General features: G+C 42.2%; 1 protein-coding gene across 1 annotated transcript; it reads left to right on the top strand.

Moving 5' to 3' along the window:
• Positions 1-1,019: 1,019 nt before the first annotated feature.
• Positions 1,020-5,023, top strand: LOC113466297. Its single transcript, XM_026821581.1, has 3 exons — positions 1,020-1,305; positions 1,734-2,481; positions 3,053-5,023. The coding sequence occupies exons 2-3, from the start codon at positions 1,735-1,737 to the stop codon at positions 5,021-5,023; spliced, it is 2,718 nt and encodes a 905-aa protein (XP_026677382.1). The 5' UTR covers positions 1,020-1,305; position 1,734.
• Positions 5,024-13,052: the final 8,029 nt, after the last annotated feature.

The following is a 13,052-nucleotide window of genomic DNA, read 5'->3' as shown; positions in this document are numbered from 1 at the left end:
CTTGCTTTACGGAGATGGTTACGTGGTTATCTTCTTTTGAATTGAGTTCAGAAGATCAAAAGTTAAAACCGTGCAATAAAAATTAAACCAGGAAAAAGGAAAATCCAAACCAAAAGTACAAAAACTTGATTCCCAGCCTTGCGTCCATTACCTGCAATAAAAATTAAACCAGGAAAAAGGAAAATCCAAACCAAAAGTACAAAAACTTGATTCCCAGCCTTGCGTCCATTACCAAAAAATTAAAAAATAAAAAACCAAAAACCTCCCGCCAGCGAGAAAAAAAACCTCCGGAAACGTACAGTGTTGCCAAGTCAACCAAAATGATTTTTTTCACCGATCGAAGCGAGGTGAAAAAAAGAGGAAAAAAAACCTCCGGAAACGTACAGTGTTGCCAAGTCAACCAAAATGATTTTTTTCACCGATCGAAGCGAGGTGAAAAAAAGAGCTTGATGACGATTTAAAAAGATTTTATACCCTATTATTCTGAGTTTACACTATGAAAAAATTACAGAGTGGTCTATCTGTGAAAAAATGACGCAAAGAAGTGACGAGAGTAGTTTAAAGGGGGATTTTATTTATTTGAAATGGAAATTTTTCCTAATCCAAAATATTCCACTGTGGTCACTTTTTTTATCCCCACCACAGTGCTTTTTGTTCTGGATAATAAAATGCAAAGTCAGCTGATTTCTTCTTCCATTTACTAGTTCAAATGCTAATAATGAAAAAAAAGTGGATTTGTTGGAAAAAAAAGATGGCGACAAAAGGATACAAGTTTTTTTCTCTTCCAACAGAGGTGAAAAATTTTTCACTCAAATCCAAAAATATCCAAAAGAAAAGGAGGGGAAGTGAATAATAAAATACAAAAAATGGACGAAATGGAAAAATTTTCACTTTTTTCCAACGTTGCCACAAAATAAAATACGCGTTATGATGACGATTTAAAAAGATTTTAAATTATACCCTATTATTCTGAGTTTATACTATGAAAAAATTACAGAGTGGTCTATCTGTGTATTTTGGGGTCTGTGCCTTCGCTTGACCCAGTGAGATAGCCTCTGCATTTCCAACGCGTGAACATGCCCTATAGATCGTGTGAACGATCCCTCTTTGCTCTGTTGTGCACAGAGAACTTCCTTCTAGGCCGCAAGGTTTTTGTTTTGATTTCAGTGCTCTCTTCATTTCCAAAGCGTGAACATCTTGCTCCTTTAATCTTTCGTTGTGTGTTTCGTTTTAATTGTAATAATTGAAAAACTTATCCAAGTTTATCCTTGTAATCGTGCTGTGCGATTTTGCCTAACTCTCCAAGTAAGTGGTGTTTCATGCACGGACCCTGGGCCGCGTCCCAGTTCAGTGTTTTTTTGTGCAAGATCCTGGTTTCGTGTCCTCTGCTTGTAGGCTCTGCGGCCGCGTCCCAGTCCTCTTGCATGGTGGTTCACTTTTAGCCTCCGGGCCTCCCCTCGAGCCCTCTCTTGCAGGCACTGCGGCCCCGTCCCGGTCCTCTTGCTGAGAAGCTCCTTCTTGCCTTTAGGCTCTGCGGCTTGTCCCAGTCCTTTTGGCTTGGCCTCGCTGGTCCTTCTCTGGTGCTCTGTTTGTGGGCTCTACGGTCTTGCCCTGGTCCCACTTATGAACTTAATTAATTTTCAGGTCTGTCCCTTTGTAAGCTCGGCGGTCCTTCCCCGACTTATCTGTTATGTTCATGCCTTTAACCCTTACCCCTTGCTGGTTTCTTTCAGAATGGCGTCCAATCCCAAGAGGGATACTTCAGACCCCCAGCCCGAGGCAAAGCGCCTGTGCCATCTGGAGGAGAAGACAGAGAAAATTGAACGTTGTCTGGCCCAGCTAGTGCAAGCCATTACAGCCCGGAAATCCTCCACTTTGGATCAATCTCCAGCTGTCAGTGATCCTGGTATGGCTTCTGGGGTCTCGGATCAAAGTCCACCCCTTTCATCTGCTCCTGCCAACCCTGTTCAGGCTAGTGCCCCGGTTCAGGCTGCCCACCAGCCCAGTGCCACAGTTCAGGCTGCCCCTGGGTCCAGTGCCTCAGTTTTGGCTGCCCCTTTGCCTAGTTCTTCGGGCCAGCCCTTCATATCACCTCCGGCTCAATCAGCGGCCTTCCTGGCCCAGCCAGCTTCTACAGCTAGTCTCCCTCCCTCCGCAGCTCACCATCTGTACCCCTTGCCATTCTTCTGCGACCCGTCCTACTACGGGCACTACCTCCAGTCGGCAATGAAAGCATCCCGGGGTCAGGTGGCTCAGCCTCCCCCTCCTTCTGAGTCTGTGACCCCTATCCCCTTGTCCCCTGTCTCTTCAGATCAAGAGGACTTCTCAGAGGAAGACGAGGTAGTTGATTGTAACCCACCAGCTCTCTTCTCTTTTGCCCCTTCAACAAAAGAAAGGGAGCCTTCAATCCCAGATCCGGACTCAGAACTGGCCAGTCAAGGAGTGGTTTGCCAGAAGCTTGGCTCTCCTGCCTGGAATAGGGTAAGATATACCGAATCCCAGAGGGCCCTCCAGGCAGGTGGGGTTTTCCAGCCCTTGGCTATCCCCTCTGAGTTCCCTCACTCGAATTCCTCAACGGGAGAGAACCTTGTTCGGCAGGAGCTATTCCTTGGGACTCTAACCCATGGGCTACTCCTCCAAAGAAGAGCCTTCTCTTCTACCATGAATACCTTGGTAGAGAAGTATCCAGAGGTTAGAGAGGAGTTGGGCTCACTCTTTTCAGATGAGTCGGTGTTCAAGAACGTTTCCGACCATCTTTTACAATATGTATGTGGTAAGAGGGCAGAATGCCTGGAGTCCCGGCGTAGGCTGGTAGAGCCTCGGGACCCTCACCTAGCTAGGTTGGTAAGGAGGATTCCCCCTTCCCCCTCGGCCCTGTATGAGGAGGGACAGTTCTCAGAGTTCTTCCACAATCACCCCTCGGCCTTTCGTAGGCCTAATCCCCGCCCCACCGCTCCCGCCAATTTCCAACAGCCTGCTCCTTCGGGCCAGAAGAGGAAAGAAAAGCAGCAGCCCTCAAAACCTAGAGCCACCAGGCCGGGTTTCTCTCAAGGTTCAAACCCTGCAAAAACCTCAAAGATGCTCAAGCCCCGTAAATCCTCCCGCTGACTCAAGGATCGGTGCAGAGCTGGTAGGAGGCCGTCTCAGGCGATTTGTGGATGCTTGGATCCGCCTGGGTGCTCCAGCCCCATTAGTGAGGATTGTTTCTGGCTACGCCATCCCCTTCTCTGCAAAGCCCCCCTTGGTCCCCCTCTGCTCACTCCAACACCTGGCTACCCCGGTCTCTTCAGCTATGTCTCTCCACATTCAGGAGATGCTAGAGACGGGTGTCCTCAAGAGACTGGATTCAACCACAGGATTCCTTTCCAGGTTGTTCCTGGTGCCGAAGGGAAATGGTGGAACCAGGCCAGTTTTGAATTTGAAGGGGCTCAACCAGTTCCTTTCCCCGAAGAAGTTCAGCCTGATAAACCACTTCAGGATCCCATCCTTTCTCCAGAAAGGGGATTATATGATCTCGATAGACCTGTCCCAGGCATATTTCCACGTGCCTATAAAGACAACCCACCAGAGGTTTCTGGCTCTGTCTTACAATGGGGACGTCCTGGCAATGACATGCCTTCCTTTTGGACTGGCAACAGCCCCCCAGGCCTTTGCCTCCCTCTCCAACTGGGTTGCAAGCCTCCTGAGGAGTCGTGGCATGAGAGTGGTTGTATACCTGGACGACTTCCTCTTGGTGAACCAGGATCCCAGAATTTTGGAAATTCAGGGAAAGCTAGCTGTCAGCATTCTGGGGAGCTTGGGATGGATAGTGAACCTTCAGAAGTCCTCACTCTCCCCAGCCCCTGTGCTCCAGTTCCTGGGTATCATGTGGGACCCCCACCTAGACAGGATGTGGCTTCCGGAAGACAAGCAGCTTACTCTTGGGAACATCTTGAGGACCCTTTTAGCCTCAAAGACCTGGAACTTGGACTCTGCAAGGTCTCTCCTCGGCTACCTGAGCTTCGCATCCTTTGTGATTCCTATGGGGAGGCTGCACTCTCGGAGAATCCAAAGGCAGGCCTCTCTCCTCCGCCTGGGAGCACCTCATCTTACCCCGATAAATCCAGCAGTTCTTCCCAAGCTGGAGTGGTGGCTAAATGCTCTGCCTCTCAGCTCCCCGATCTTCCCCCGTCAGGTTCAGCATTTCATCTCAACCGATGCCTCGGATCTAGGTTGGGGATCCCAGGTGGACAGCAGCTTCCTCTCCGGCCTCTGGTCCAGGGAGCAGCAGAACTGGCATATAAACAAGAAGGAGATGTTTGCAGTCCACCAAGCTCTATCCTTGAACCTTCCCCTTCTTCAAAGCTCTGTAGTGATGGTTCAGTCGGACAATCAGACCGTGGTCTCCTACCTCAGGAGACAGGGAGGAACAAAGTCTCTCTCTCTCCTCTCGGAGGTGGAGAAAATCTTCCTTCTCTCTCAGGATTGGAGAATTCACATTCTGGCCCAGTTCATCCCAGGGGCCTACAACTCGGTGGCAGACAGTCTGTCAAGATCAAAATCTCTTCCGGATTGGCACCTTTCTCGCTCTGCGACGGAACAGATCTTCCTGAAGTGGGGAGTCCCCTGCATCGACCTCTTTGCCTCCAGGGTCTCAGCAGTTGTGCCCAAGTATGTTTCCTTGATAGCTCTGGACCAGGAGGCCTTCTTCATAGACGCCTTCTCGGTCGACTGGGATTTTCCCCTTGCTTGGGTGTTTCCCCCTCCAGCCATGATCCCTCGTGTGCTCCAGCACTTGAACCGGGCCAGGGGCCGATTCATAATAATCGCCCCACACTGGGAGAAGGTCTTTTGGAGACCGGACCTGGCCTCTCGAGCCCTGTGCAGTCCCTTTGCCATCCCCGATCTTCCCAATCACCTGACGGACATGTCAACGGGGAGGCCTCCAGCTCAGGTGGATCAACTTCATTTGGAGGCATGGTTGGTGCAGGGTGGTTGGAAGAAACCTCTTCCTGGGACCCAGCCGATAGACAACTCCTCTTAGCTTCCTGGAGAAAGTCAACCTGGAAGACTTACAAGGCTCCCTGGAAACGCTGGCTCTCCTGGTCTTCGGCAAATGGGGTAATGTCTAATAATCCTTCTCCGGGTGACCTGGCTCAATATCTTTGCTTCCTCCATAGGGTTCAGAAGCTTGCATACAGATCAATCCTGGTTCATAAGTCTGTGGTATGTTCACTGGCCAATCCTGGTAATGCAGTGTCCCTGTCCTCTCACCCACTCGTCTCCCACACGCTGAAGGGCATCTTTTCTGCTTCTCCTAAGCCCCCCACCCGTCATATCTGGAGTGTGAACACCTTAATAGATTGGATTAGGGCCAACCCTCCTTCCCCTTCCAGTCATTTCCAGGTGTCTAGGCATGTTGCAATACTCCTTCTTCTATCCTCGGGTAGGCGGGTTCACGACTTGACCCTTCTCTCCTTGGATCCCGACCATTTCCAGGAGCTGGATGACTTTGTAGTCTTCTGGCCAGTGTTCGGCTCTAAGACCGATTCATCTTCACACCTCCAGTCAGGCTGGAAAATTAAAGAGAATAGTAGTGACCCCCTATTTTGTATACCGACGTGGATCCGCCATTTGTCCACTCTGTCCCAGAGAAGGATGGGGTCCAGGCCCCTTACCTCTCTCTTCATCACTACCAGAGGAATAGTTCAACCCGCTTCACGCTCTGTCATTGCTGGTTGGGTGAAAACGGCTCTTAGAGGTGCTAATATCATAGCGTCCCCTGGGAGTATGCGTTCCGCTGTGGCCACCTTCCGCTACAATTCTGATCTCCCCCTGGACTCTATTCTCCGCCAAGGAAATTGGAGGGGGGGGCAAAACTTCTTCAAGTATTATTATAGAGCTTGCCCTGTCCCTAGGTCAGCTCCTCTCCCCAGTGCTCTTGGTTCTTTTGAACCCATCTCATAATTTTATACGTGTTAAATTGTATTATATTTTGTTTTGTTTGTATATAATACACTGTTCTTGATTTGCGTTGGTCTAACTGTGTCTATTATTTTATTTCATCGTTACCCCTTGGTGGTTCTGGGCCTCTCCCCCCGAGAGCCCCAGTCTCTCCCGAATATTTCACTACCAAGCATTGCTACTCGCGTACCTATTTGTGTTATCCAAATCGGAGCAAGACAATGAAACCTCATGATAATTGTTTAAAATTTACATGAGATGGGTATCATATTCATCATTGGGCTCCCAGTAGAGTAGTGAATTTTAGCAGCGTTGAGTATGTCCATACCATTTCAGTCTTGTTCTCTCTATGATCTGTACTGTATTTTGTATCCCATCTCTACTGGGTTTACCTACTCGTATACTACGTTGTTTTGTTGTAATATTGAATTGAATTTGTGTTATCCAAATCGGAGCAAGACAATGAAACCTCATGATAATTGTTTAAAATTTTACATGAGATGGGTATCATATTCATCATTATGCTCCCAGTAGAGTAGTGAATTTTAGCAGCGTTGAGTATGTCCATACCAAATTAGCCTTGTCCTCTCTATAATCTGTGTTGTATTTTGTATCCCATCTCTACTAAGTTTACCTATACTACGTTGTTTTGTTGTAATATTGAATTGACATACTATTGAATATTATGGAATATATAATGGGAGTGCTACTTTCTATTGTTTACCCTGGTGTTTAAACTAGTAGTGGAAGAAACCGTTATGCTGGGATATAGCTGAGGTTCAGAATTCAGAACACTTGGCCTAAATATATCGACCTCTTCCAATATCGAATGTGGAACTTCCTTTCTAATTCCGGGTAGATTTCTAATCGTAAATTCACAATATTGTAGTAAACAAGATGGAAATACGAGATTAGGACGAAATCATTGGCCATGTACATAAATATGTCAGCGGTATGCTAATCAGCGTTGCACTATTCACCGTTTTAATTCGTGGTATCGGTTTGTTTGTTTACTTATTTAAGTTAAAATACCGGACGTTGGGGAATTTTTATGCTCATAAGTATGATTTATTTGTTTACTTTTTTGCTTAAGGAAACTTTTGACGTCGAAGAATTTTCATATTCATAATAAGGATTTTTTGGTGGCATGTTTTGGAAAATACTCGAAGTAAACCCTCCCTTATCTTAGAAGGAAAAAGTTTCATGCTAAGCCTTAGGGACCATAATAGGATTAGTAGGGACCGTAGGTAGGTGTAGTCATATTTTGAAACTTTTAAATAAATATTCAAATGCGGAGGACTTCTTTTCCGATTGGCTATTGCCGAAAGTGAGATTTATATGCAGTTGTTTAGTCAAATCTATTCGTCTAGGTACCTACCTATTTGAAATTTTGCTGAATTGATTGTGGCCTAGCCCAAACTGTTGGAGCCCTCGTTAAAGAAAAGCTTTTTATTTTGATCTTTGGTAAGATCAGAATAAACCTGGTCTTTGAAATGTGAGAAGCAATCTTTTCAACAACTCATGCCAAGTGTTAGCTCAGGTATGATATGAGTAGAGCTTGAGCTCTATATCATCTCGCCTTCTTTTCCGGATTTCAACTATATGTGTGCCTTCAAATACCCTCACGAGCACGAGACTGAGTGATTGAAATTCGATATGAAAATGAAATACGTAGGTACTTGCAGATATTTTTTTAATAATAATAATAATAATAATAATAATAATAATAATAATAATAATAATAATAATAATAATAATAATAATAATAATAATAATGTAGTTATAAAAATATGGGTTAGCATTTCAATTTCGAAATAAAAATAGGTGCTAACTATTTATTTTGATCGATCAATGTGTAAACTCTTAAATTCGCCTCATTAAAATTCGAATTCAATTTCGTTATGAAATATGCCCCTATTTATGATTACAATTAAGATATTAATAGATAAACTCAATAATTATACACATAATTCCGAACTATTCTCAGTATCTTTTAAAACTCACGTGTCGTAAACACATGAGTGGTCTACATAGGATACGAACTCCTATATCTGTGCAAACTATTTATCATTTGGAAATCTACTAGTAAATTTTGAATTAGTACCCAATGAGGTCGTGTACTTGCACGTGTTTGGGTTTTGTTGTCCTATCTATAGCATTTTCATGGTCCATGTGATTAGGTAACATGTGGGAATCTACTCATTAGGTATCGGCGAAATTCTAAAAAATCTAAATACCTAATTATGCCAGTCTACGGGCTTATCTGGTATACCAATCGAAAGTTTGCATTTATGAGTAGTATGAATTAATACAGGGTGACCCAGCGTTACCTGACGACTCTCCATGTGATTAGGTAACATGTGGGAATCTACTCATTAGGTATCGGCGAAATTCTAAAAAATCTAAATACCCAATTATGCCAGTCTACGGGCTTATCTGGTAGAGTTTGCATTCATACAGGGCGACCCAGCGTTACCTGACGACTTTGATTTGCCCATAACTTTGTTATAACTTGTCGTAGCTTGTTGAAATGAACATCACTGAGTTCAGAACTAAATAAGGTTTTGTTACAATGTAGTCGTGGACCCCGCAACGTTGAGCTTTTGCTGTGGAGGCATTTCTTAAAAGTAGTGAATTTGTGACTAATGCTCAGAGGAAGTTCCACCCTCCTCAAGCGATCTTAGCTCGTGCGACGCATTTCTTAAAAGTAGTGAATTTGTGACTAATGCTCAGAGGAAGTTCCACCCTCCTCAAGCGATCTTAGCTCGTGCGACTTTTTTTTTTTAATGGAAATATGGTAAAAACAAGGTGTACATATATTCATTAGACAAGGACTCGAGGCATTCGTGCTATAGACAGTATGTCGAATTTTGCACACAGATTGAATGTATTGGGGCGATTTTGTCGTGCGACTTTTTTTTAATGGAAATATGGTAAAAACAAGGTGTACATATATTCATTAGACAAGGACTCTGGATGAGGTAACGGGTGCTTTTTATCGAGGCATTCGTGCTATAGACAGTATGTCGAATTTTGCACACAGATTGAATGTATTGGGGCGATTTTTCGGCTAGCGTGTAACGGGTGCTTTTTATCGAGGCATTCGTGCTATAGACAGTATGTCGAATTTTGCACACAGATTGAATGTATTGGGGGGATTTTTCGGCTAGCGTTATTTTCCACACCTGATCACCATCACAAACAAAATGCCCAAAAAAGTAAACCTTATTTTATTTAAAATAAATATCACTTTTTTATCTTGAAAATTGAATTCCGATCTTTCGGCTAGCGTTATTTTCCACACCTGATCACCATCACAAACAAAATGCCCAAAAAAGTAAACCTTATTTTGTTATCTTTTATTTAAAATAAATATCACTTTTTTATCTTGAAAATTGAACGTGTAGCATCATTTTAAAAACCGCCTAAACCTTATTTTGTTATCTTTTATTTAAAATAAATATCACTTTTTTATCTTGAAAATTGAACGTGTAGCATCATTTTAAAAACCGCCAGGTAACGCTGGGTCACCCTGTATAATCGTTATTACCTAAGGTTTTACTCTTTGGAACTATATAAATTATCTTTCGAAAATCGTCAACCTCAGCATTTTACAACCGCTGGGTCACCCTGTATAATCGTTATTACCTAAGGTTTTACTCTTTGGAACTATATTTATCTTTCGAAAATCGTCAACCTCAGCATTTCACAACCCCATACACTCGTCGCATTTCTTTTCTGTATCGCCAACTGCATCCGATATATTCTTGCTCTCCAATGCTCATTTACTCCAATATTCTTGCTTTCCAAGGTTCACTTACTCCAATATTCTTGCTCTCCAATGCTCATTTACTCCAATATTCTTGCTTTCCAAGGCTCACTTACTCCAATATTCTTGCTCTCCAATGCTCATTCACTCCAATATTCTTGCTCTCCAATGCTCATTTACTCCAATATTCTCGCTCTCCAAGGCACACTTACTCCAATATTCTCGCTCTCCAAGGCTCACTTATTCCAATATTCTTGCTCTTCAAGGCTCATTTACTTCAATATTCTTGCTTTCCAAGGCTCACTTACTCCAATATTCTCGCTCTCTAAGGCTCACTTACTCCAATATTCTTGCTCTTCAAGGCTCATTTACTTCAATATTCTTGCTTTCCAAGGATCACTTACTCCAATATTCCCAAGGCTCACTTACTCCAATATTCTTGCTCTTCAAGGCTCATTTACTTCAATATTCTTGCTTTCCAAGGATCACTTACTCCAATATTATTGCTCTTCAATGCTCATTTACTTTCAATATTCTTGGCTCTTCCAATGCTCACCTTACTTCAAAAGGCTCTTAACACAGTTATGTCACTGTTGGAACACGTACCCCAGCCCCCCGGACTTGCGAGTCAAACGTTTACTTTTGATGCTACTAAGCCTGGTTATTTATAAACACCAGAATTTAATTTCTATCAAATTCGGAATTGTTCTCATGAAAGATTTGAGAGGTGTATAGAACTGATCTCAACGGCTCAAAAAAAAAAAAAAAAACGTTACTTTCCATCCTATAGGATAAGGAGAAAAAAAAAAGTACTTCAGTAGTAATGGAAAAAGCATTTGTTTATTTTTCAGTAGGAATCTTGTTTACATTTAGGTGGGTACAATTACATTTACAACTATGTAAATACATTTTTACAATGATTTCAGTACCTACTGAAGACTGAAAGACAATGTATGCTACAATAGCGTCGTATACAACAAGATTGATATACAGGGGTAAAAGTGGTACATCAGAAGGTACCGATCAATATTACTAAACATAAGTATACTGAGTAGGAATTGCAAATCTTGTGAGATCATTTAATATCTAACTGTGAATAATGTTCATGATACTAAAGACTAGAAAATAACAAATTATACTAAAGACTAGAAAATAACACATGGAAATTTTGAGTTCCACTTCTAAAAAGAAGAACAGATTGAAGAGGCATTGTTATAAGCTGATAATCAAAAGTCGGCGAAAAAATTTATATTGTTTTAAAATTTCTCAGATCAGAGCCCTCGTAGATTCGTATCAGCTTTAACCCATCTTTTGGGGCCCTAGTCTACGAAGTGCTTCTCATTCAGAACTTTGCTTTTCTCAATAAGTTGTCTTTTTTTCTGCAGAAAGAGTGAAACATTCTTTGTGATGTAAGACTCTGATAAGAGATCTCCTGTTGCAAATAGACAAGAGATGATAAATTAGACTGCAATGATAAATGTTCTAGCAAGCGGAAATGCGCGGGTTCCAGTGCACACTGGGGCTTGAAAATTGATTTACCCTCATTAATTTGGCTTGAAAATGAGGCTTGAACATTGATTTACTCTCATTAAATTGACCTCAATAATAACGCTTACTGTAGCGGTAATGGGACTCGTTAGTCTATGACAGCAAGACATGTTCAGAACTACATGTAACCTACTAACATATACTCCTGTCTCGGTGTTGTAGTGGCCAACACGCTCGCCTGGTAAACTGGAGGGCGTGGGTTCAATCCCAGCCGAGGCGAGGTATGGAATTTTAACCTCATTATGATATTCGAGAATTGGACCACAGTAATAATACTTCCTGCTGGTAAATAGACTCTTTATCCTATTCGAGCAGTATAAATAAGCATTGTTATTATTACTTTTGAGGAAAATGACTTGATAGTCAATACCCAGCATTTGATACCAATCAACCAACTTTTGGGTCACGACTTTTGAGGATGCTTACTGTTGCGGTAATGGGACTCGTTATTCTATGACAGTAAAACACTTTCAGCACATGTAATATACTAACATAAATATACTCCTGTTTCGGTGTTGTTGCTGGACTGTTGCGGTAATGGAACTCGTTATTCTATGACAGTAAGACACTTTCAGCACATGTAATCTACTAACATATACTCCTGTCTCGGTGTTATTGGTGGGTGACTTGATAGTCAATACCCAGCATTTGATACCAATCAACCAACTTTTGGGTCACGACTTTTGAGGATGCTTACTGTTGCGGTAATGGAACTCGTTATTCTATGACAGTAAGACACTTTCAGCACATGTAATCTACTAACATATATTATACTCCTGTCTCGGTGTTGGTGGGGAAACGAGTACAAATTTTTGTCGATGGTGGGATTCGAACCCGGGACCTTCTGCATGGCAAGCAAGCGCGTTACCACTGGACTATCCGTGTCCCTTTTCCGATTGGCTATTGCCGAAAGTGAGAATAGTGAGATTTATATGCAGTTGTTTAGTCAAATCTATTCGTCTAGGTACCTACCTATTTGAAATCAGAGGGAATAACCTGGTCTTTGAAATGTGAGAAGCAATCTTTTCAACAACTCATGCCAAGTGTTAGCTCAGGTATGATATGAGTATGAGCTTGAGCTCTATATCATCTTCTCGCCTTCTTTTCCGGATTCAACTATATGTGTGCCTTGAAATACCCTTACGAGACTGAGTGATTGAAATTCGATATGAAAATGAAATACGTAGGTACTTGCAGATATTTTTTAATAATAATAATTATGTAGTTATAAAAAAATGGGTTAGCATTTCAATTTCGAAATAAAAATAGGTGCTAACTATTTATTTTGATCGATACCAATGTGTAAACTCTTAAATTCGCCTCATTAAAATTCGAATTCAATTTCGTTATGAAATATGCCCCTATTTATGATTACAATTAAGATATTAATAGATAAACTCAATAATTATACACATAATTCCGAACTATTCTCAGTATCTTTTAAAACTCACGTGTCGTAAACACATGAGTGGTCTACATAGGATACGAACTCCTATATCTGTGCAAACTATTTATCATTTGGAAATCTACTAGTAAATTTTGAATTAGTACCCAATGAGGTCGTGTACTTGCACGTGTTTGGGTTTTGTTGTCCTATCTATAGCATTTTCATGGTCCATGTGATTAGGTAACATGTGGGAATCTACTCATTAGGTATCGGCGAAATTCTAAAAAATCTAAATAATTATGCCAGTCTACGGGCTTATCTGGTAGAGTTTGCATTTATGAGTAGTATGAATTAATACAGGGTGACCCAGCGTTACCTGACGACTTTGATTTGCCCATAACTTTG

This window comes from Diaphorina citri, unplaced genomic scaffold (assembly GCF_000475195.1).
Source record: "Diaphorina citri unplaced genomic scaffold, Diaci psyllid genome assembly version 1.1 scaffold245, whole genome shotgun sequence".
NCBI classification, from domain to species: domain Eukaryota; kingdom Metazoa; phylum Arthropoda; class Insecta; order Hemiptera; family Psyllidae; genus Diaphorina; species Diaphorina citri.
The sequence above is the reverse complement of the archived record's forward strand: the minus strand, read 5'-3'. Positions and strand labels throughout refer to the sequence as shown.

Bases quoted from the DNA above. Each gene is read 5' to 3' on its own strand.
- LOC113466297 (XM_026821581.1), top strand. From the start codon at position 1,735: ATGGCGTCCAATCCCAAGAGGGATACTTCAGACCCCCAGCCCGAGGCA. The intron at 2,482-3,052 runs GTAAGATATACC...GTTTCTCTCAAG, and splicing joins GCTCTCCTGCCTGGAATAGG to GTTCAAACCCTGCAAAAACC.